This window comes from Acinonyx jubatus, chromosome B2 (assembly GCF_027475565.1).
Source record: "Acinonyx jubatus isolate Ajub_Pintada_27869175 chromosome B2, VMU_Ajub_asm_v1.0, whole genome shotgun sequence".
NCBI classification, from domain to species: Eukaryota; Metazoa; Chordata; class Mammalia; order Carnivora; family Felidae; genus Acinonyx; species Acinonyx jubatus.
The window spans coordinates 99,906,475-99,932,262 of NC_069385.1; the positions used below are offsets into that span (position 1 = coordinate 99,906,475).

Sequence of the window (25,788 nt, forward strand, 5' to 3'; positions counted from 1 at the left end):
TCCTTGCTTGAAACAATCCTTTTCTTTTGTTAATAACCTTCTTGCTTGGCTCTCCTATAAAACCTTCCATTTTGTACAACTCCTCAGAGCTCCCCATTCATGAATCTTTCAATAAAGCCAATTAAATCTTTAAAATTTACTTGGTTATTTAATAGGCATATTATTAAAAAATTGATAAATTTAGGGGCACCTGTGTGGCTCAGTTAAGCAGCCAACTTCACAGCTCAGGTCATGATCTCACGGTTTGTGAGTTCAAGCCCCATGTCGGGCTCTGTGCTGACAGCTTAGAGCCTGGAGCCTGCTTCAGATTCTGTGTCTCCTTCTCTCTCTGCCCCTCCCCTGCTCTTTCTCTCTCCAAAATAAATAAATATTAAATTTTTTTTAACTGACAAATTTAGAAAAGTACAAAGAAAAATCACTCATAATTCCATCACCTAGACATAGCATATGAATTACAGTTGACCCTTGAACAACGCAGGGTTAAGGGCGCCAACCTCCCACACAGTCAAAAATCTGCATATAACTTTTGAGTCCCCCAAAACAGAACTATTAATGACCTACTGCTGACTGGAAACCTTTCCAGTTACAAACAGTCGATTAATACATATTATGTATGCTATATGCATTATATACTATAATCTTACAATAAAGTAAGCTAGAGGCAAAGTTATTAAGAAAATCATAAGAAAAATACATTTAAAGTACTCTATTTAAATCCACATATAAGTGGATTCATGCAGCTCAAACCCATGTTGTTCAAGGGTCAACTGTACTTCCTTCCAAGGACCTTAACCTGTCTATTGAGCTTTTCTATTGAGATCATACTGTTAGTAATCCTGCTTTTAATTTAACATTCTAACATATGCATTTCCTCCTATCAATAAATACACTTCAGAAGTCATTTTTAGTTCCTGTGTAATATTTCACTGTCTGCCTATATCACAATTTACTTAATAACAATCCCCTTTTTCTGGAGATTTTGGAGATTTAGACTGTTTTCACTGTTTGGTAATTAAAAATAATATTATATTTTTTATTATATCCTTTGAACAAATTTCTAAGAATAGAAATTCTAAGTTAAAGACTATAGGCATTTTAAGGATCTTGTTAAAATGTAATTTATAAAGAATTATAGTCCTATAATAGAATTTAATGACTTAAATATTTGCATGATCAACAGCATGATCACAGTTCAGAGGGAGAAGAAGCAGGTGACAAGTTAAACTACTATAGCCTTTTATTTGTCTCCAAAATGGTGAGAAATAAACAAAGGCTGAAAATTCAAGTGACTTTATAAATACTGTAAGGAAATCGATGTTATCATTAGCAGTTATAGATGACACCTATCATAATGTCCTTTTTCTCCTAAAACGTGATGCTATTTGTTTGGTTTTACTCTGGGTTTGGTATCCTCTTTAAAAAAAAAAAAAAAAATTCCACGCACAATTTTACTAAGTGAAGCAAAAGAGGAGGTATAGGACTGGTAAGAATTAAAAGAAAGAAAAATGCTTTCTCAGTTCTCAGGACCTTTCATATGAGTGGGGGGAAAGTTCCTTGTAAGGTGGAAACAAGACGCAGAAAGTTTTCGACCCTGTGGTCAAGGCTATGAGGCAGGTTAATAGGAGATGACCTCAAAACTTGTCTCTGAGAATTTTGGATTCAATTTTGGAACGGAGAACCCTCGACCACACACCAATACTCCTTTAAACCTAGCAACAGTGAACTTCAACATCCACACAAATTGCTCTTTCTCTTATCTCTGTACTGCTCCTTTCTCACACACATTCTTCTGCTCATTAACTATTTCACACAGGTAATCCTAACATGAAGAGCTTTAAATTAGGAACGACCTGATAGATTTGGCTTTCGAACACAGATCTTTTTAGAAGACTTATTACTCTTCTACCTACCATTTTATTAAAATCAGTGTATAATCCCTGAGAATAAACACAATGGAAATAAGTAAAAAAAAATGGTAAGACTGAAACCCAGGGGAAGAAAACAGATCTAGTGTTTTAAAAGTGCCTTGAGTAAGTCAACGAGTAAGTAATGCACGGACAGCTTTGAGTGACTGAGTACCAGTCTGCTTGAGGAGCTTGACTTTCACTTCCACAGTGGTGGCACCAGTTCCCACTCCCAGGGGCACTGGGGAGAGCTCCGCCTCCTGGTCCACTCTCAGTTTATCTCCTTTCGGCCAGTTTCTTGGTTTGCAGTTGTTGTTTTGGTTTTTGAATGCCTGACAGAATAACACTGCCATAGAAAAGACTGTCATTGGCCCGGGCCCTCTTCCTGGGCAGGTGACCCCCACCCAGAAAACAGAAGAACATGACCGGCTTGAACCGGCAGCACTAACTACCACACTGAGAGTTCTCTAGGTAAGTACAACAGACTTGAGCGCATCTACGGGAGCACATAACACTCTGTAATGTAATGCTGTTTTACAATGTAATGTCAACTCTGGAGGAACTTGAAAGCTATGTGAGGGTTTTCTAAGCCTGACATCAAGTACACATTTATTGTGTAATTCTAGTATTTGTATCACATTCACCTACTTGTATGTAACATGACAAGAATGATGTATCCAGATGAGTTTGTTGAACCTCTGGTGGCCACTGGAACACAGCTGTAGCCCCACATGAAAACTCTGATCTGCTTCTGGTACGGGGACACGACGGAAGTATCTGTATTTATAGTCAAGTGGTTTCTGTAAAAGAAAAAGTATGTGAGCCATAATGAAACCTCAACTCACTGACACGTAGAAATATCATAGGAATACATTATGCAAGAGTGATGCTAAAAGTAACATGGCATCTGCATAGAGCAGAGGTGTCCTCAGTAACAAATAAGAATGTGTATGAGTGCTCTGACAAATGTTAAAGCACTCTAAAGTAAGGTTTTCTATCATCGACTTAGTTAATCATCACAGTAACCCCAAGTGTTAAATATGATTGTACATTGCTACTTAATGGCTAAAAGAATGAAGACCTAGGGAGGTCAAACAAGTTAATCAAAATTACACAGCAGTTGCAGAGTTGGAAATGAAAACTGCTATCTTCTACATGTAAGCCCAGTACTTCTTTCTACTGAAAACACAATTTTTAAGGAGGCAAAGAGATGAACTGGTGAAAGATGTAGAAAAAGCATAGAGTAGAATTTAACTTTTGTTGTAAGTCAATGAAGAAATAGATGTGGACAAGGTTCATTAGAATCACACTTTTGCAAATACTATTGCCAATGACACAAGAATGCCAACACTATACATGGTTTCAGTGTATCATATTCTGAAGAGAAAATTGGAACTCAATGTAGGGAGTTCCTAAACTCTTTTATTAGATAAAACCTAAATAACAAGGGCCTCACATTTTGACCTTAGGAAGCTCATGGCCAACATCACAACCATAGCAGCCACCTCTGCCCCTCAGACTGTAGCCTACCTGAGGCAGGCAGAGAAGCCGGCAACAGATGGCCACAAGGTGAAGGGACTCCGATGAAACCCTGCCCTAACTATCTCAACACATGATGCCAAGGAAGAGAGGAGGATCTGATGGGAGGAAAATGTTCAAAAACTACATTAATTATAAAAGCATTAGGCAAGTCTTTATTCCAACTACGTCACAACCGACTACTCAGGTGTATGGACTCCTTGGGTATACATTTTTAAAACCAGGACTGAAAAACGCATATGGAGAAAAGTTGTGAAAAAAATTAGGCCCTCAATGTATTAAAGACAGTTAAAAGTAATCTGGAATGTAATAATTCAATAGTCACATTTGCTTGCCATTTTTTTCCTTATATAAACACAGGAAGAAGGAAATTAGCTTATTTCCAGTATAAACTGATTGATTCTCGGGGTTCCTGGGTGGCTGAGATAGTTTCGCATCCAACTTTTGATTTTGGCTCTGGTCACAATCTTATGGTTCATGAGTTCGAGCACCGCATCAGGCTCTGCGCCAACAGTGAGGAGCCTGCTTGGGATGCTCCTCCTCTCCCTCTCTCTGCCCCTCCCCTGCTCATGTTCTCTGTCTCTCAAAATAAACTTAAAAAATTGAAATTCTCTGTAAAAGTATCCTTGAGAAAGAATCATCTGTGTGAGCTAACTTAAGAACAAAATCCCTTATGATTCAAAATGAGAACAGCTAAAAACATATTCAGGTATGATTTTACTAGCTATTTCATAGGATATTTTGGGTTTACATTTTCATATGTAAAAAGCCTGGACTAGAACAAGAAATCATTTAGAGAAAAACAAGCGAATCCATAATTCAAAATACCCCACATTTTAGAAAACCTTCCAGCTCTGTTTAAAGAGATGCTATAAGTCAACATACATTTTGTGAAACGTATAAATTATAAAACACAATTTTCTTTTTGTTTAAATTTTTTTTTAACGTTTATTTATTTTTGAGACAGAGAGAGACGGAGCATGAACAGGGGAGGGTCAGAGAGAGAGGGAGACACAGAATCCGAAACAGGCTCCAGGCTCTGAGCTGTCAGCACAGAGCCTGACGCGGGGCTCGAACTCACAGACCGTGAGATCATGACCTGAGCCGAAGTCGGAGGCTTAACTGACTGAGCCACCCAGGCGCCCCTAAAACACAATTTTCTTATCCTTTCTAATCAAGAATTCTTAAATGAGTAGGCTACTGAAATGAAGAGAGAACTGCCAATTCCACCTTGCATACTCACTTCTTCTTTTTTCTTAGTAATCACAGCAAATACTTTGGTCTGATTGTCTGTATCTTGTGACAAGCGGTAATGACCCAGTAGAATTGCATCAGTTCTAAAAATTAAAAAATACAAGTTAAGTCCATTAATCAGTTATTGTATGTATTTAAATAACCTAGGAAGTAATATATTACAATAGCAGTTACTCAACTTGCCCTAGAAGAATCAACTAGGATGTGAATAAACCTAGTTTGGTAAGGTTCCAAAGACCTACTGAACTGTCCTCTCTAGAGCGATGCCCAGGAATTAGTATTGTTCACAAGGGCTCTTGCAGAGTGCTGTTTTAATCATGCAGTACTAACTTAAGGAAGCACTGGATGACATTAACCTGCAGGTATTCGTATAAAATGTGGGCTGGATAGAGAACTACAGAAAAATACTACCTGGTATTCCTAGTTCTTAAACGAGGAACAATGGACTGAGGCTCCTCAGGGGTTGTCAACATCATCATGTGGCCATCAGGGAAGAACCTTATGTACCTGTGTAAAAAGAAAAAGAACACCAAAAAACACCACACACACACAAAGTATAAAACATGTCCTTGTTTTCTAGCCCTAAACCTGTTCTCTGCTGTGAAATCAAAACAGAAATACCATGGGTCAAAAACTGGCAAAACATCATTAAAACAAACACTAGTGACAACCTGTGAGGCCAGCACAATAGAAGTGAAGGCATTTTATTATCTTTCTCAGAGGGAACTGTTTAACTTTCAGTTTTACTCTTGAATAAAAATATTCCTCTATTAAAGCACTTTTCCTAAAGCACTAATTAATATCAAAAGTGAGCTCTAATGATAATACACACTAGTTAACAAGTCTACTTATTCCTCTTTTTTATGTTTATTTATTTTTAAGAGAGTGAGAGAGTGCAAGGTGGGGGACAGAGAGAGAGAGGGGGACAGAGGATCCAAAGCAGGCTCTGCACTGACAGCAGAGAACTCGATGTGAGGCTCAAACTCATGAACCACGAGATCATGACCTGGGCTAAAGTCGGACGGTTAACCAACTGAGTCACCCAGGTGCCCCATGTCTACTTATTTCTCAATGACGATAACATCTGATGGATAGTAAAGCTGAATAATAGCAAAAGCTATGTGAAAAGGCAAATGAATGAGTACACCAAAAGCAAAAAACAAGAACTCTAAAACATAAAACAATTCTGGGGCACCTGGGTAGCTCAGTTGGTTAAGTGTCTGACTCTTGATTTCAGCTCAGGTCATGATCTCATGGTTTCTTGAGTTCAAGCTCCACATCGGGCTCTGTGCTGTGTAGAGTCTGCTTGAGATGGTCTCTCTCTCTCTCCTAACACTGTCTCTGTCTCTCTCAAAATAAATAAATAAACTTTAAAAAATTTAAGAAAAGAAAAACATAAAACGATTCTTAGATTTAGAGGCTAGGAGGAATTAAATCATGTGCATTAACCTATTAGTTCTTCGAATGCAGGTCCTATTATAATACTGGATAAAAATACTGAGGGTCATTCTATAGATAAATGCAAAAGCCACAGAGAACAGCTTCCTACTAACTAATGAACTAATACTTGGAGAGAGAGAATTTTTCACTCACTCAGTTTACTACAGTTGTACCTGTAATATTCCACTTGGTGCCAGGCTCTATAGAAACCATCAAGAGACTGTTCCCCTTGACGAATATATGTCGTTTTACTGATATACACTCCTATAAAAAAGAAAGTTGTTTTTTTTTTTTAAGTAGGAACACAAACAAAAATTTTATAGTTACAAGCACATAACATGTTTCTAGTTTTAATTTTATTGTGGTTTCCTTTAAATATGATCAGAGGACTTACGTCTGTTACAGAAAATGAAGACTATGTATTTATCAAAATCAGCAGGACAGACCACTATTTCTTCTCAGTTCTAAAGAGTTCAACTTACCATCAAACCGGACACGGGGCCTTTCTAAAAACATCTCTCTCCAGGATGTGTATGGAACAAGTTTAACACAGCTTCTGCCCCAAACTTTCAAGCAGGCCAAACGCCATATTTCAGGGTCTCTAGGTGATAAAACATAACATCAATTTATAAAAAAGGCTAAGTCCATCTATGCAGATACAAGAAATATCTCTGCTACTAGCGATCATCTTCTATTCAGCAAGAACTTGTTGAGCTCCTACAAGTCACTGTCTGGGTTCTGGAGATAGACTGATAGACACGGCTAAGGCCCTGCTGGTTTACTGGTGGGAAAGCAAACAAAACTAAGAAAACAAAAAAGTTTCAGGTAGTGTGCCCAGTGTAAGAAAAAATGAAGCAGGGTAAACAGACAAGAAATGTAGTGGGGAAATAGAGACAATTTCAGATATAGTGGCCGGGAAAGAACCCTGGGCAGAAGCCATAGCAAGTGCAAGGCCCTTGGGTAGGAGTGTGACAGGCACATTCAACAAGGACCATGAGGTTGCAGCAAACTAAGCAAGGTTAACAGACTACATGATTAGAGAGGCAGTCAAGGGCAGGGGAGGTAACAGCTTGCAGGCTATTTAGGTGAGACAGATGCCACTGAAGAGCTCTGAGTATGATTTAATACTTTTACAGGTTTTTGGGTTTTTTTTCCAATTTAAGTTTATTTATTTTGAGAGAGAGAAAGCATGGGCAGGGGGCAGAGAGATGGGGGAGAGAGAGAAGCACTAGCAGGCTCCACACTGTCAGTGCAGAGCCTGATGTGGGGCTCAAAGTCACAACCCGTGAGATCATGACCCTAGCTGAAACCAAGAGTTGGATGCTTAATCAACTGAGCCACCCAGGTGCCCAGACTTATGCTTTTAAAAGATCACTCTGGTAGTCTGGAAAATATGCTCTAGGGGTGTCACAGTGGAAGCAGGCCACTGCCGTAACTCAGACCAGGTATAACTTGGCTGACCAAGAAGGGTACTTGGAGAAGGGTGAAATGGTCAGACTGGAGGTCTACTTTTAAGGCAGCACCAACAAGACTGTTATGGGGTTAGTGTAGAAAAACTAAGCAAAAGATATACTGAATATTAACAGGATTCCGATACAGCTCAAAATACTTTAACTCTATCTGTAACTTGAAATATTCAGTTTTAAAGATGTAAAAAACTACTTGTATCCGAGCCGGGCTGCAAAAAAGGATTAACTACCTCCCCAATTTTTTCTTTTTATGATTATTTTTATTTTATGAAAACACACAGAAGTTTTATCCCTGAAAATTCCCTTTATAATTTTTTAATGTTTATTTATTTTTGAGAGAGAGAGCGACAGTGTGGGAGAGGCAGGGAGAGAGGGAGACACAGAATCCAAGGCAGGCTCCAGGCTCCAAGCTGCCAGCACAGGGCCCCACATGGGGCTCGAACCCACGAACTGTGAGATCATGACCTGAGCTGAAGTTGGATGCTTAACCGACTGAGCCAACCAGGTGCCCCTATAATTTTTTAAAAAGTTAACAGTTCTAGAGACTCCCATTTCAAAACTGAAATCTACTTGTTTAATAAGAATTTGTTAAATGGAATAGCACACAGAATCACCAAAAAACAAAGGCATCAGGCAATTCAAACATTTTACCCAAAATACAAGACTCCAAATGAAATTAGGTTGTTAAAAAATAATGAAGTTTAAGAAGTTATAAAAAAACTTCTAGATGCTAAGGACAAAGTATGTATTTTTATGTAAGATATCCATGAAAGATGACCAATCTCAAATAATTTTATACTAAGCTAGGATTATTCTTTATGTAGCAATATTTTAAAAGTATAAGATGGGGGTGCCTGGTGGCTCAGTACATTGAGCGTCTGATTCTTCTTTTTTTTTTTTTAATGCTAATTATTTATTTTGAGAAGAGAGACTGTGCGAAGGGGAGTGGCAGAGGGAGAGAAGGAGAGAGAGAATTCCAAACAGGCTCCATGTTCAGGGTGGAGCCGGTGAGCATCAGACTCTCAATATTGGCTTGGGTCATGATCTCAACGTCATGAGATGGAGTCCCACATAGCATCACAGAGTGGAGCCTGCTTGGGATTCTCTCTCTCCCTGTCTGCCCCTCCCCCACCTCAAAATTAATAAACATTAAAAAATAAAAGTATAGAATAACTTTTAATGGGCCAAAAGAAAGTTCTAGTGCAATCTAAGTTTAAATCATTACTTAAAAAAATTTTTTTTTAATTTTTTTATTTATTTTTGAGGGAGAGAGAGAGAGCCAGCAGGGGAGGTGCAGAGAGAGCGAGACACAGAATCCAAAGCAGGCTCCAGACTGAGCTGTCAGAACAGAGCCTGACACAGGACTCGAACCTGTGAACTACAAGATCATGACCTGAGTCAAAGTCAGACATTCAACCAACTGAGCCACCCAGGTACCCCTAAATCATTATCACTTAATGGGTTTAGAGTTATTCTGAAAATGACTTGAGTTTATTTTTCTAGTGCAATTTCTTTTCCAAATCAGTGAGACTAGCAGGCAAACTACCCTGTGGAAGTAATGTGTGTGACTACCTCTGTTCTATGTAATAGTCTATACTCTGGAAACCTAGTGCCTTCTACCTTTAAATGCTAAGTGGTTTGAGAAAATCACACAAATACAACTTAGGCCAAACTGTTCATTCTAAATTTTTACCCAGAACATCAATCAAGTTTTTTATCAAAACCGGCAAAAGACCATAATTTTTTTTCACCACTGCCCAAGTTGTTTTAAAACAGGTGAAGTACCTGGCACAGATATAGAATCCTCTGCACACCTGTGACAACTGCTCTAACGATCTGAGATCCAAGTCACTAGACACCACCCATCGGAAGATGTACATCAGGACCTCCATTGGCAGCACTGCAAAAGAAAACCAACCGTTCGGCGACTCTTATTTTACCATCTCATTCTCGGTGCAGGTAGCTCTCCGTACTCCCACACATTTGTGAATCACACCCTTAGTACTGCTCAGAGCTGTGCACGTGTGTATTTAATTATCCAAAAGTAATAATGGTTTCTAACATCAAGACACAAATCTTTGTTTTTTTCACTATGGAGCGAATCAGAAGTCACCTTTATAGAGCACCCTTTCCCTCAAAGGATCATTTTACCACCAAGATATATTAAAATACAAGTGTTAGAAAAATAGTCTGATACACACACACACACACACACACACATAAAATCCATATTCCATTCGCTAACACTAAAAATTTATTTTCATCTCCTGGAATCTGGAAAATCCCATAACTAATTAAGTAACATTTAACATATGAAAAGAAAAACATTCATTTTTGAACACGTGCCTATCTCAGGCTAAAATGCCTGGTGACACCAATATTCCTCTAATTTTCTTGGACTGCTTCAACACCCTCTTAGATCTTCATTGAACCAAGTTGGACCTCCTTGATTTGTGCTACAAACTGCTTTCTACTTGAGGTTTTGCAAACAGTAATTGTAACTAGCTCTCCCAACATATCTTGAACTAAAGCAATTACCTGGCAAGTTATCTGACCTAGTTTGGAAACCTTAAATCTCTGGTGAAAGTGTGCCTCGCCGAGTTCTAACAACCTTGAACTCATACCTGATATGTGAGTCTGATTGCTCTCCAGCTCAGGCTGGCACAGTTTGAGCACAGACTCCTGAAACGTGAGCTGCTGCTGGAAGCAGGACAAGAGGTCTGCCATCTTGCTGTCATCATTATCTTCCATGCTGAAAAAGAAGGGAAGTGAATAAACTAAGTGCCTCAGTCCATAACAGAGCTCAGAAACTGAGTTTTCATAGTTTTAAAATCTGCTTCAGAAAAAGTCATCTAAAAGCAAACTATCTTAACTACTTTTTTGATTTGAAAAAAGTTTATTCTGCCTTGCAAAGGAGTATCATACCCAGTCTTTTGAAGGAAAAAGCAATTTTCATTCTCACCCAGGAAGAACTAGAATTCAGAGGGGAGGGGGCACGCATGGGTGGCTCAGTCGGTTAAACGTCTGCTTGGTTTCAGCTCAAGCCATGGTCTCACAGTTTCGTGAGTTCGAGCCCATGATGGGCTCTGCTCTGACAGTGCAGAGGCTGCTTGGGATTCTCTGTCTCCCTCTCTCTCTGCCCCTCCCCAACTCATGCTGTCTCCATCTCTCTCTCAAAATAAAAAAAAAAAAAGAACTAGAATTTGGGATACAATTACTGACATTTAGTTAGTACATTTTATTGTAGAGATTTCTTGAATTAGTGAAAAAGATCATTTCAAATGATTAAAAAAAACTTGTGTAAATATATTCCATACTAGTATGACTATACTCCATTCTAACTGGATAAAAATCAAACATACAGATGTCATCTGTGGTACTTACTTACCAAGGGTTTTGTAACAGATGTGCCTTATCACCCTACCTTAAGAGAGGAAAATATGTAATTTAAAAAAATCTTAGCAGGGTCCACAAATCATCTACCAACATAAACAAATGTGCAGTTTAGAGTTCTGGGAAAAGAAAAAAAAAACCTCTAGCTTTCCATTTTTGCTGAAATTAACCTTAAGTGATCAGATTACAAAAAGGCCTAGAGGAAGAGTGAAGTCAAAAGACCAGGAAAGGTTTATTATAATACAACAAAGGCACGTGTGGTTGAGGCCAGATGGACTCAAAGGCTTCTCTACTGACATTTCAGGGAAGGCAAGAAACCAAAACAAAGCCAGGAAAGAGACTTTCAGGGATTACTAGATCAGTAAGAAAACAAAAAAACAACTGTATCTTTAAAAAACCTTCATTGCATATGGGATTGCAGAAAGGGATGGGAGAGAAAAGAAATGCTTCTTTCATGTTTTAAGGCAACCTTTCTTAACAGCACCTATATCTATTCATAAAACTGGCTAAGAGCTAGGTCTAAATGACCACCTGACTTTAAAGACGGTTTAAAAAAGTCCAAATGACTCATTTTGAATATGAACTATTTCACACTGGTAACTCTCACTTGGTGAACAATATACTATTAGCTTCAAAGTTCAAACACACAATTAAGACTGACTTCGTTCGGATGTTTTTAATATGCAAAGCCTGTGTGTTAATACTGTAAGCAGTTAAAAATAACAGTGGCAATAAGTACATCATCCATAAGGGGAACTTAATTATTTCATGACAGAGGTAATATAATAATAATCATTACCAAAACATGATTTTCCTGTGTATTGCTCATTTTAAAAACCTGACATTCCCTGGAAATGCAAGCTGGTGCAGCCACTCTGGAAAATAGTATGGAGGTTCCTCATAAAACTAAAAATAGGGGCACCTGGGTGGCTCAGTCGGTTAAGCGTCCGACTTCGGCTCAGGTCATGATCTCGCAGTCCATGAGTTCAAGCCCCGTGTCGGGCTCTGTGCCGACTGTTCAGAGCCTGGAGCCTGTTTCAGATTCTGTGTCTCCCTGTCTCTCTGACCCTCCCGGTTCATGCTCTGTCTCTGTCTCAAAAATAAACGTTAAAAAAAAAAAAAAAAAACAACTAAAAATAGAACTACCCAGGACCCAGCAATGGCACTACTAGGCATTTATCCAAGGGATACAGGTGTGCTGTTTCTAAGGGACACGTGCACCCCCATGTTTATAGCAGCACTATCAACAATAGCCAAAGTATGGAAAGAGCCCAAATGTCCATCGATGGATGAATGGATAAAGAAGATGTGATATATATATATATACAATGGAGCATTACTCGGCAATCAAAAAGAATGACATCTTGCCATATGCAACTACGTGGATGGAACTGGAGGGTATTATGCTAAGTGAAATTAGTCAGAGAATGCCAAAAATCATATGACTTCACTCATATGAGGACTTTAAGAGGTAAAACAGATGAACATAAGGGAAGGGAAACAAAAAGAATATAAAAACAGGGAGGGGGACAAAACAGAAGAGATTTATAAATATGGAGAACAAACAGAGGGTTACTGGAGGGGTTGTGCATGGGAGGATGGGCTAAATGGGTAAGGGGCACTAAAGAATATACTCCTGAAATCATTGTTGCACTAGATGCTAACTCATTTGGATGTAAATTTAAAAAAATAAAAAAATAAAACAAGTTAAAAAAAAAAAACAAAAACCTGACATTCTCTCATGGGTACAGACACTCCTCCCTTCTCATTTCAGCAACTTAAGCTTTTAGAGATGGATTAAGCCAAAACAGTTTTATAGAATTGTTTTGCAAATAGCTTCAAAAGTACTGGTTTAAAATTCTCTTGAGCTCTGTCCATATAAAACTATCAATGTCACTTCATGACTTTCCTGCAAGTGGCATCTGTCCAAAGAGTTTCTTTCCTGTACCTGTGCTTTTAAGCAAATGTTCAGTCTCAATGTCCTCCTAGACACCTTAAAAGAATAATAAAGTCCTGTTATAATTCAGCATTTTCTTAATAAAATGAAAAACCTTTTTTTAAAAAAATGTATAGCTTCCAACATACAAAAAAGGAGAAAGACTAGTTTGATGAAACCCCATGTACACATCACCCAATTTCGACGATTATTAACATTTTGTCAACTTTGGCCTATTACATTTTAATAGGTTTGACTTTTTAAGACAGGTTTCAGAAAGCTGAAATGTGTCTTTTAATTTACTTTCAATAATCACTGGTTTTACTTAAAAAACAAAACAAAAACTCTTGTTACCTTGTCTTCATTATATCTGCTTAAAATGTGCATTTCTATATTTTAATCTTAGTATTTCCCTAACTAAAAAAAATTCTACAACTGTATAAACAAGTCTTTATACTAAAGACTATATAATTCAACAGAATTACCACCATCTTCTTATCACGTTAAGAGTCAACAGGGCAAAGACGCTTAACTTTAACAAACTCTATGTATTACTGTCTATCGAATTATATACGCACTAGCTGTTTCCAACGCCATCACCATCTGGAGACCGGGTATAAGTAATCTTGAACTCTATATCAGGTACAAGTTGCATAGCCCTACGATAAAACTTGATGGCTAAAAGAAGAAATAAAGCTAAATTAGCTATGACCGCACATTTTTGTCATTTCCTTTACCTGTAACTGTGGTTTAATTTGGTAACTTTCTTTACAAAGAGCCAAATTCCTTTTTTTCTGTATGCAATAGTTCAGTGAACAAACTTATTTCCAAACCTCGCTACTCAGAAGTAACCTTTCCTTTTTCTAAAGCTAACACATTATACAGGCTTAAGGATGCTGTATTTCACTCTTTGCTTTTAGCCCTTCCCACCTTTTCCCTCAGCCTCTTAAGCACTGTTAGAAGTGATCTTAAGTGGTTGTCTTTCTTGGGCTTTGAAAAAGCAATTGTTGTAGCCCCAAGAAAAACACTTTTAAGCAACCTTTTCTTTCTAGGTTGCAGAGTTGAGGATAATCAAATGCTTCCTACTAGGTAGAATAAAGAGGTTTTTTTGAATTTAACCTTCAAATCCGACTTCCTTTAATCAAGCTATTATTTAGCTAAATAACCTTTAAAAGCTACTTTTTTATGAAGTTCCTGGCCAGGTGGTTTAGAGCTGTAATACTTAGTAATCTCTCCCACAAAGCTATACCAACAGAACTTGAGACTTCAAAAGCCTACCAGCTCTTTTTCCCTTAGATGGAGTCTATTCAGTTCAATATATTCTGCTGTGTTCTATCACTCTGGGTGAATTACTATACACTAAGTGGAAATGGGACTCTCACAAACTAATGAAGACTGTAGAGGGCTTTCACCATTTGGGCTCTTTTAATATCTCAGGGTAAAAATATCGCTAGAAGAAATGTGTAAATAAAAATGCAGTAATCCTGAAAATGTTATTTTTGGGGCATTTTCAAATGATTAAAGCAAAGCATCTTTCCCACACCCCAATTATCAGTTTTACTTTCACAAAATGGAAGCCTACTTACATGCCTAATACAGTAAAATGCCCCATCACTTTATTTATGCATTTCTAATGGATTAATAGAAGAGACAATTAAAGCTGACAATTTTTCCTTTGTGTAAACGTCAATTAGAAGATAGTTTCTTGAAACTATCCTTTATATTCTCCTCCTCTGAAGTCATTTTCATCCATAAAAGAATACCCTGTTTTTAAATGAGAAACAATTATTTTTGAGACTTTAATAATGAAGAATTAATAAATAGTAAAACCTAAATGTAGGCCAATATGATGATGTGTCACAGCAATATTCTGGAAAAAGGTTACACAGAAATATAATTTTTAGTTTTGATTTGTTAAAAAACAATTTCAAATATAAGGTGACTGATGTTTATATACAAATATAGTCTAGTTAAAAAAAGAATTGGTCAATAAGAGCTGCTATTCAGAAATGTCATGACCATATGATCCTGGGCCCTGAGTTTTACCTTCATAGAGAGCTCCATTCTGTTCTTCTTCTACCGCTTTTAGGAAGAGTTCTCGAGCCTATAAAAATAGTGAAATGCAATTTTTGAAAGTCTGTATTAAAAATGAGTATGCATGTGGGAATGCAAGCTGATGCAGCCACTCTGGAAAACAGTATGGAGGTTCCTCCAAAAACTAAAAATAGAACTACCCAGAACCCAGCAATGGCACTACTAGGTACTTATCCAAGGGATACAGGTGTGCTGTTTCGAAGGGACAGATGCACGCCCATGTTTATAGCAGCACTATCAACAACAGCCAAAGAATGGAAAGCGCCCAAATGTCCATCAGTGGATGAATGGGTAAAGAAGATGTGGTATATATATACAATGCAGTATTACTCGGCAATCAAAAAGAAGGAAATCTTGCCATTTGCAAATACATGGATGGAACTGGAGGGTATTATGCTAAGCGAAATTAGTCAGAGAAAGACAAATATCCTACAACTTCACTCATATGAGGACTTTAAGAGACAAAACAGATGAACATAAGGGAAGGGAAACAAAAATAATATAAAAACAGGGAGGGTTGGGGCGCCTGGGTGGCTTGGTCGGTTAAGCATCCGACTTCGGCTCAGGTCATTATCTCACGGTCCGTGAGTTCGAGCCCCGCGTCGGGCTCTGTGCTGACAGCTCAGAGCCTGGAGCCTGTTTTGGATTCTGTGTCTCTCTCTCTGCCCCTCCCCTGTTCATGCTCTGTCTCTCTCTGTCTCAAAAATAAATAAACGTTAAAAAAAAAAAATTGAAAAAAAAAAAACAGGGAGGGGGACAAAACAGAAGAGAATGGAGAACAAACAGGGTTATGGGAGGGCTTGTGGGAGGGGGGATGGGCTAAACGGGTAAGGGGCACTAAGGAATCTACTCCTGAAATCTTTGTTGCACTAGATGCTAACTAATCTGGATGTAAATCTAAAAAAAATAAAAAATAAAACAAGTTAAAAGATAATAAATTAATTAATTAAAGCCACTTTATTTAATAATAAAAAAAATGAGTATGCATGGCAGAAGGGCAGTCTTTCCAACAAATAGTGCCAGAACAACTGGACATCCACAGGCAAAGTAATGAACTGTGACTTAAACCTCACATCTTACATAAGAATTAACTCAAGGGGTGCCTGGGTGGCTCAGTCAGTTGAGCGTCCGACTTCAGCTCAGGTCATGATCTCACGCTCTGTGAGTTCAAGCCCTGCGTCGGGCTCTGTGCTGATAGCTCAGAGCCTGGAGCCCACTTCAGATTCTGTGTCTGCCCCTCCCCTGCTCATGCTCTGTCTCTGTCTCAAAAAAAAATTTTTTTAATTAAAAAAAAAAAAAAAAGAATTAACTCAAAAATGGATCACAGACTTAAATGTAAAATATAAAACTTTTAACTTTTAGGGAAAAAAAAAATCTTGGAGATTTATGGCTGGGCAGAGTTCTTATACTCAATTCCCAAAGCATAATCCATAAAAGGAAAGGTTGATAAACTGGATCTCATCAAAATTAAAAACTTTTGCTCTGTGAAATACCCTGAGGATGCAAATACAAGCTACAAGCTGAGAGAAAGCATTTAAAAGCCACGTATTCAACAAAGGACTGTATTTAGAATGCATAAAGAACCCTCAAAAACTTAACAGTCAAAACACAAGCAATACAATTAGAAAAGACAACATATTGTACAGAGAGGATATAAAGATGGCAAACAGCACATGAAAAGGTATTCAACATCATTAGCCATCAGGGAAATACAAATTAAGATCACAATGAAGTATCACTACATACTTATCAGAATAGCTAAAACTAAAAAGTAACGACAACACCAAGGGCTGACAAGGATGTGGAGACCGTGGACCACTCATACATTGCTGCAGGGAACATAAAATGGTACAGACACCCTAGAAAACAACTGGGCAGTTTCTTTTAATCAAACAGGCACTTACCATACAACCCAGCAATTGCACTGTTAGGCCAGAAAAATGAAAACTTACATTCATGCAAAAACCTGTACATGAATATTCATAGCTGCTCTATTAATAGCCAAAAACTAGAAACAACCCAAATGTCCTTCAGCCGATGAATAACCAAATTGGGGTATACCATACTATGCAATACTACTGAGCAAAAAAAGGGAACTACCGTTACACACAAATGTGGATCTCAGGGGAATTATGCTGAGTGAAAAAAGCTCACAGAAGGTTATATACTAGATGATTCCATTTATACAATATTTTTTGAGTATCAAAATTATAGGAATGGAGACTAGTGATTGCCAGGGGTTATGAATGGTCAGGGAGGGGGGGACGGAAGGGTACAACTATAAAGGTGTTGACAGAGAGAGCCCTGTGGTGCCAACAGTTCTTTATCTTGATCATGGTGGTGGTTAAAGGAAGCCACACATGTAATAAAACTGCATAGTACTATTTACATACATACATACAAAGAAGTGCTTATCAATTTGAGAGGTCTGAATAAGCTTTGTACATTGAACCAACGTCTATTTCCTAGTTTTTGATATTGTACTATAGCTATGTAAGAGGTCACCAACACGAGACCTCCCTACCTGTTTCTGTAACTGTTTCAAAATAAAAAAACAAAACAAATATGGAAGTTTTTAGTTATCATGGTAATTTCAATTATTTACTGGCAAATCAGTTGTAAGAAAAATTGATGTAAAGATGATAGCCTCTATGGAATAGGAAAAATGGAAAGCGTGCTGTGCCTAGTTCACATAAGTAGCAGCATTCAAAATTTTTTCAGTGTGAGCACTTTCAAAATTTTCCAGAATAAGGAAATAATTAATGCATCATTATACATCTGTTCAACGCAAATTTTAACAAAATACTGCATTAAGACCTTTGCAAAGGTATTAACATTTGAACAAGTTTTTTCTCTTTTAGTGCTTCTGCTAATAAATTCGGAGGCATCAATCTTTTAGAGACCAAATGGATCTCAGGGATCTATAAATTGCTAACGACAGTTCACGAACATAGTGTACCTCCAGAAAGAAGTCCATGAATGGTGGTATCATCCAAAGTACCTAGCAGCAGAAGTGAAGGATGGACATACTGGTATACTTTCACACATGAGGAAAAGTCTTGTTATAATTATAAGTTATGTGCTTATTTCACCAGAATACAACTATAATGATCACTTGCTTAAGACCATGCAAATTCTCATGTGCAACTGGATAAAAAAGTTACTTTGTCACAATGTCTATAATACTTAACTTTTCTTCCTTTGCCAGTTCTTGCTTTCCTTTGGTGTCTGCTTTCAGTAAAGAGCCTTTTGCTGCTGCTCTACAAGGCCGAGTTTCTAAATTGCTAGAGCCTACACCTGGAGCAAGTTCAAACATCCACTGAGCTCGAAACATCTGGAGTTGTGCCTAAGGAAGGAAAAAGTACTTTAGGATTCATTAAGGAAGAGTAGCTTAGCTCTGAACAATTTATCAACAGGTCCAACATCAATTTCCATATAAATAATAGAAGACTAGAAAACATGGTCTTTTAAGTTACTAATATCCGTTCGACACGTTATCTTCTAAAATAATGTTCTGCTTAAATCTTTAAAAAAATTATGAAGAGTCACCCAAGTTTGTCTATATAGGAAAAATCTAATGGTACCAGAAAACCAAATTCTTTTGAGCTGAAAATAGAGGCCATCACCTAGGGGCTGAACTTTCAAACACTGAACATTTCAAACATTTCTAGCACCTAGGGGCTAGAAGCTTTCAAACATTTGTTTACCTGGAATACATCATCTACTAGATGTGAAAAGTGCTGTTAAAAATTCTCTAGTTGAACCTAAAACCTTTCTTTCAATAGCCATTCTCTTTTTTAAAAAGGAACTATTTTCTCTTATATATGTAATAGGAATTTTTAAATACAGAAAAAAAGTGAAGAAGTGGTAGACTGCTGTGCTGCCCAGATCCCTTTAGGAATGAAGGCACTGATGAGCCCACCTGCTGGGACTAATACAGAAACAGCCCCCAGCTAGCTGTCAGCCCTTTCAGGTATTGCCTCAGCAAGATCACACCCCTTCCCAGGCAATCCCTACCCAATGACTACCAATGGCTGTTAAGGCTCTGGTTCCTCCATTCTGAGAACTACAGAATTGACTAAGGCCAATTCTTCCCTCCCTCTCCCTTCCATAGGTGTTGATCCCAAAAGCACTCCCTAGTAAACCTCCCTCATCATAATCTCCACCTTCAAGTCTGCTCTCTGGGAACCCAACTGGCAATGTCCCTCATCCCAAAGAAGACCATTATCAACAGGACTGTGTATATTATTCCTAGTTTTTTTTGAAGAGGCATATATAAAAATACATGTTTTTAAAATAATTTTTCTTGCCATTCTGTTTTAGTTCCCACCCTCCTACTTCTAACCCAAAACACATATACCTCTGACCTATAGAGTCTTTAGTAGCACTGAAAGTCTATTAGATGACACATTTCATATAAGTTATTACAAAGTTTTAAATTCAGTAAGATATATTTACCTAATTACAATGAACATTTTTCTATTTCAGTGCACAAGGATTTACCCCATCCTTTTCAATGACTACAGTGTATTTCGCTGTTTGAATTCATCATTACTTAACACAAGTGATGGATATTTAGGGTTTTATTCAATTTTTTCATAAAAGTGCTGTAAAAAACATTTTTGTACATATGTGTGTACTCAGTTTACTCATTATTTTCTTAAGATTAATTTTCTGCAATGTATGTTTTTCATTTTGTTCCATCTTGCTAGTCTGTCCCCCAAAAAAGTTGTAGCAGTTTATACGTCATGTGCACTGGTTAAGTGTTCTCCAAGACTGAACAACAATGGGCATTGTTCACCAATCTGATTGTTTTAAGAAAACACCAGTGTAGATCCAATTTGTATTTTAAAAACTATGAGACCAATAATCTCTTCAAATATTTAATAGCTATTTGTATTATTTTTCATTAGCTATCCATTCATATCTATCTTGTGTCCCCCTTACTAATTTACAAGGATGTTCCATATACTGAGAGTGGGTATCAATCATCTGCCTATATGTGGTAAATAGTTTTTCTAGCTGATCATTTCTCTTGAATATATGTCTCTTCTACATACAGGTTTTAACTTTTAGGTGGTCAAATCCATCAATCTTTAGAAGGTGATGGGTTTTGAGTTATGCCTTATATTTTGTTCTGTTTTTTTGTTTCTATTTTTAAGTAGGCTCCACACCCAGCATGGAGCCCAGTGCAGGGCTGGAACCCACAACCTTGAGATCAAGACCTGAGCTGAGATCAAGAGTCAGACGCTTAACTGACTGAGCCACCCAGGCACCATGAGTTATGCCTTGTTTTGAACACTTTAAACTCATAAATCAAACTATATAACAGCAATTATTGTCATTTTCAACATGAGTACTCAGAATTTTCCAGAAGGAAATAATTAATGTATTATATATTTTGTTCAATGCAGAGTATTATAAAATACTGCATTAAGATCTTTGCAAATGTTAACATTTGAACAAGTTTTCCTCTTTTGGGTTTCTGTTAATAAACTGAGAGGCCAAGTGAAACTCCAGGGTCCATAAGTTACCAACAAGAGTTTCATGAAGATAGTGTACCTATAGGAAAGAAGCCCATGAGGAGTGGGGGTATCATCCAAAGTACCTAGAAGTAGCAGTAAGGGATGGATAAACTGGTTCTGCTATTTGTGGAAGATGGTGAGAGGATCCTGAGCTCACCTCCTCTAATGGACACACCAAGACAACAAGTATATCTACTGCAATTAATTCTAAAAATGACCTGAAGATGCAGAACAGATCTTCCACAACTAGTTGGAGAGAGAAGGCCACATTGAAAAGGGTAGGAAGAACAGAGATAGAGTTGGAAACCAAATCCCCAGGATAATTAACCTCTAACAGGAGGGATATCGCAAGCACAGAGGAGCAAGGGGATCACCCCACAGCAAGCACTCCCAGCCCTGGGAAGATGAGCCCTCATAACATCTGGCTTTAAAAATCCTGAGGCCTAACTCCTGGAGAGTTAGAGAGCTACTGGATGAGTCTCCACCCTTAAAGGGCCAGCACACTAAAAACCTTATCAGCAAATCGCACAGAAGCAGCACTTTGAAAGTGCCTAGGGTATGCATGAAAGTATTTATTAATTAATGCCAGGACATGTGCCAAAGGTGCAGGTACCTGCAGGAGAGTTCTCCTGGAACAAAAGTGCTAATGGGTGCCATTTTTTTTCCCTCCCCCAGTCTGAAGAGCTAGAGACATGCAAGAAGCAAATGCTAACACTATCCGTCTCCCTTGCTAACACTTGTGTGCCCCGCAGTTGCATTTCCCTGTAGACCTCCCGTCGAAAATAGTTACATTTTCTCCCGTCGAAAACAGCTACAGCCAGCAGGCAGCCCTGGGCAGGACCAGCACCCCTCCAAAGTGACTCTTATCGTGGGAATGGAGGGAGATACCCTACAAAAATAACACATCAATTCCGGCAGCCAGGATCTTAGCTGGCTGTGCTGGGAGAAGCCGTGCCCTTTGGTGTGCCTGTAGCTGTCAGTAGCAGTTAATTGCAGACAGCCAACATGAGGACTGACTCCACCAACTGTAAAGTCTATAGCAGCTACAGTCGGGCATCTAACAGCACCAAGAGCAAAACCCGTCCAGTGCACCTATAGCAAACAGCAGATTACTGAAACCAGATGGACCTGGAACAGTCCAACCTATCAGCATGCCCATATCAATCACAGCTCAGCCACAACAGGAGGGCACAAACAGCCCACAAAGAGGACACTCATGGGACTGCCTGGTTCTGGTGACCAGGGGATTGAGCTACAGAGCATCGCAGAACCTCTTCTATACAAGGCCACTACTTTTTTTTTAATGTTTTTTTTCAGAGAGAGCGAGAGAGAGAGAGAGAGAGAGAGCAAGCGTGCGCATGCGTACACACACACACACACAAGCAGGGGACGGGCAGAGAGAGGGAGACAGAGGATCCAAAGCAGGCTCTGAGCTGTCAGCACAGAGCCAGACACAGGGGTTCAAGCCCACGAATTGCGAGATCATGACCTGAGGCAAAGTTGGATGCTCCACCGACTGAGCCACTCAGGCTCCCCAAGGCCACTACTTCAAGACTAGGACATGTAGTTGACCTACCTAACACAGAGAAACAGAGACAAAATGAGGAGACAGAGAAAAATGTCCCAAATGAGAGAACAAGACAAAAATCACCAAAAAAAAGAGCTAAATGAAACCAAGATAAGCAATATGCCTAATAAAGAGTTCAAAGTAATGGTCATACTCAACAGGGGCACCTCAACTAAGCCTCTGACTTCAACTCAGGTCATGATCTCACAGCTTGTGAGTTCAAGCCTGGCGTCGGGCTCTGTGCTGACAGCTCAGAGCCTAGAGCCTGCTTTGGATTCCGTCTCTGTCTCTCTCTGTCCCTCCCCTGCCCATGCACCATCTATCTGTCTGTCTCTCTCTCACATAAATACTTAGAAAATAAATAAATAAAGATACTCAACAGACTTATAAGTGGATGAACTCAGTGAGAACTTCAACCAAGAGATAGAAAATATAAAAAAGAATGAATCAGGGGTGCCTGGATGGCTCAGTCGGTTAAGCGTCCGACTTCAGCTCAGGACATGATTTCATGGTTCATGGGTTTGAGCCCTGCAGTGGGCTCTCTGCTGTCAGTGCAGAGCCTACTTCGGATCCTCTGTCTTCCTCTCTCTCTGTAGCCTCCACTACTTGTGTGCGCTCTCTCAAAAATAAATAAACATTTAAAAAAAAAAAAAAAAAGGACCAAAAAGAGCTGAAAAACTCAGTAACTGAAATGCAAAATACATTAGAGGGAATCAATAGCAGATCAGAGGACACAGAAGAATGGGTCAGTGATGTAATGAAAAGCAACCAAGCCAAACAGAAAAAAAGAAAAATATTAAAAAATGAGAATAGTTAAGGGACCTTTGTAACATCATCAAGTGTAACATTATTTGCATTATAGGGGTCCCAGAAGGAGACAGAGAGACATAAAACTTACTTGAAGAATAATAGCTGAAAGTTCCCGAATCTGGAATGGGAAACAGATATCCAGGTCGAGAAAGCACATATTGCCCCAACAAGATGAACCCAAGGAGGTCCAAACAAAGACACATATTAAAAATGGCAAAAAGTAATGATGAAGAGAGAATCTTAAAAACATCAAAACAAAACAGTTACATACAAGAGAAACCCCATAAGGTTATCAACTGATTTTTCAGCAGAAACTTTACTAGAGGCTAGAAGGGAGTGGCATGCTCTATTCAAAGTGCTGAAAGCAGGGGGGCCTGGGTGGCTCAGTCAATTAAGCCTCCAGCTCTTGATTTTGGCTCAAGTCATGATCTTGTGGTCATGAGATTGAGCCTCTTATCAGGCTCTGCACTGGGTGTAGAGTCTTCTCGAGATTCTCTCTCTCTCACTTGTCCTTTGCCCCTCCTGCACTCGTGCTCTCTCTCAAAAAAAAAAAAAAAAAAAATAAAAAATTAAAAATTAAAAAAAAAGTGCTGAAAGGGAAAAACCTACAACCAAGAATACTCTACTCAGCAAGGCTATTACTCAGAATAGAAGAGATAAAGAGTTTTCCAGACAAAAAAAAGAGTTAAAGAAATTCATCGCCACTAAACCAGCCTTACAACAAATGTTAAAGAGAATCCTTTAAGTGAAAAAGGAAAGGCCATAACTAGAAGATACTGATAGAAAAAATATGCACCGGTAAAAGCAAACATATAGTTAAGGCAGTAGATGAATCACTTATGAAGCCAGAATGGAGGTTAAACAATAAAAGTGATAAAATCAATCGTACCTATAAAAAAAATTAGTCATGGGATACACAAACTAAAAAGATGTAAAATATGGCATCATATGCAAAAAGCAGGGGACAGGGAATGAAGATTTAGTGCTTTTAGAAAGTATTTGAACTTGGGGGGCCTGGGTGGCTCAGTCGGTTAAGGATCTGACTTCGGCTCAGGTCATGATCTTGCGGTTTGTGAATTCGAGCCCAACGTCAGGCTCTTTGCTGACAGTCAGAGCCTGCAGCCTGCTTCAGATGCTGTGTCTCTCCCTCTCTCTACCCCTCCCATGCTTATGCTCTGTCTCTCAATAATAAATAAATGATAAAAATAAAAATAATTTTTTAAGTATTTGAACTTATGTAACTATCAATTTAATATAGACTGGCACAAACATAGGATACGATATACGAACCCCCTGGTAACCACAAATGAAAAAACCATAATAGACACACAAAAAATAAAGAGTAAGGAATCAAAACATAACATTAAAGAAAGCCATCAATCACAAGAGAGCAAGAAAACAGGAAAAAAGAGAGAAAATACAAAAGCCCCAAAACAATTAACAAAATGGCAATAAGAATATACCTAACAACAAGTACTTTAAATGTAAATGGACTAAATGCTCTACCGAAAATACAGGGCGGTGAATGGATAAAAGACCCACCACCTATATGCTGCCTACAAGAGACTGACTTACAAGAGACTCACTTCAGAGTCTGGAAGATGGCAGCAGAGTGGGAGGACCCTAGGATCACCTCATCCCACAAATACAACTAGATAACTATCAAATCATCCTAAATACTCCAGAAATTGAGCCTAAGACTGGCAGAACAAGCTCCACAACTATAAAGAAGAAGCCACACAGAAGAAAGTAGGAAGTGCTACAGACACAGTGTGGAAGATAAACAGATGGTGGCCACTGCAGTGGGGAGGAAGCCCCGGTTGTGGAGAAGGGCAAGAGGCAGACTAACAAACAGGGGAGAGCACAGAGTGGACACCTACTACCTAACTTGCTTATACCAAGCCCCAGCACCCCATGCTCCAGAGAAATGGGTTCAAAATCAAATGGCCATCAACTTAATATAGACTGCTATATGCAGAAGAGGTTATAAATAAACCTAATGGTAATCAAAGATCAAAAACCACTAATAAATATATAAAGAATAAAGAGAAAGAAATCTAATATATTAAGAAAACCAACAAACCATCAGACAGACAAAAAAGGATCTGAAAAAAATCTTCAGAAACCACCAAAGAAAATATAAAATGGCAATAAATACTTATCAATAATTACTTTGAATGTCATAAACACTCCAATCAAAATGCACAGGGTGACAGAATGGATAAAAAAACTAGACCCATCAATATGCTGCCTACAAGAGATTCATTTGACACCTAAAGACACCTGCAGATTGAAAGCGAGGGGATGGAGAAACATCTATCATGCTAACAGACGTCAAAAGTAAGCTGGAGTATCAATACTTCTGTAGGACAAACTAGACATTAAAACAAAGACTATCACAAAAGCAAAAGGACAGTGCATAATATTAAAGGGAGAATCCAAAAAGAAGATATAACAATTGTAAATATCTATGCACCCAACACAGAAGCACCCAAATACATAAAACAGATAATAAACATAAAGGAACGAATCAATAATAGAATACTAGGAGGGGACTTTAACACCCCATTTACACCAATGGACAGATTTAAACAGAAAATCAAAAAGAAAAAGATGGTTTTGAATGACACACTGGAACAGACAGACTTAACAGATATACTCTAATATTCTATCCTAAAACAGCAGAATACAGATTCTTTTCAAGTGCACAAGATCTTCTGGGAAGATCACATATTAGCCCACAAAACAAGACTCAACAAATGCAAGAAGAATGAAGCCATACCGTTTCTGACCATAACACTATGAAACTAGAAGTCAACCACAAGAAAAAATCTGGAAAGACCAAAATACAGGGAGG

General features: G+C 38.3%; 1 protein-coding gene across 3 annotated transcripts in view; it reads right to left on the reverse strand.

Moving 5' to 3' along the window:
- Window positions 1–25,788, reverse strand: part of FBXO9 (F-box protein 9) — a 43,651-nt gene that overhangs the window by 7,991 nt on the left and 9,872 nt on the right. For all 3 annotated transcript variants that reach the window (XM_053222689.1, XM_015070129.3, XM_053222688.1), the window contains 10 exons: window positions 18,220–18,375; window positions 14,982–15,039; window positions 13,514–13,613; window positions 10,231–10,358; window positions 9,392–9,506; window positions 6,620–6,738; window positions 6,311–6,401; window positions 5,109–5,204; window positions 4,687–4,780; window positions 2,553–2,704 (listed from right to left, as the gene is read on the reverse strand). In XM_053222689.1, the coding sequence (XP_053078664.1) occupies window positions 2,553–2,704; window positions 4,687–4,780; window positions 5,109–5,204; window positions 6,311–6,401; window positions 6,620–6,738; window positions 9,392–9,506; window positions 10,231–10,358; window positions 13,514–13,613; window positions 14,982–15,039; window positions 18,220–18,375 (1,109 nt within the window). The remainder of the gene's footprint in view (window positions 1–2,552; window positions 2,705–4,686; window positions 4,781–5,108; window positions 5,205–6,310; window positions 6,402–6,619; window positions 6,739–9,391; window positions 9,507–10,230; window positions 10,359–13,513; window positions 13,614–14,981; window positions 15,040–18,219; window positions 18,376–25,788) is intronic.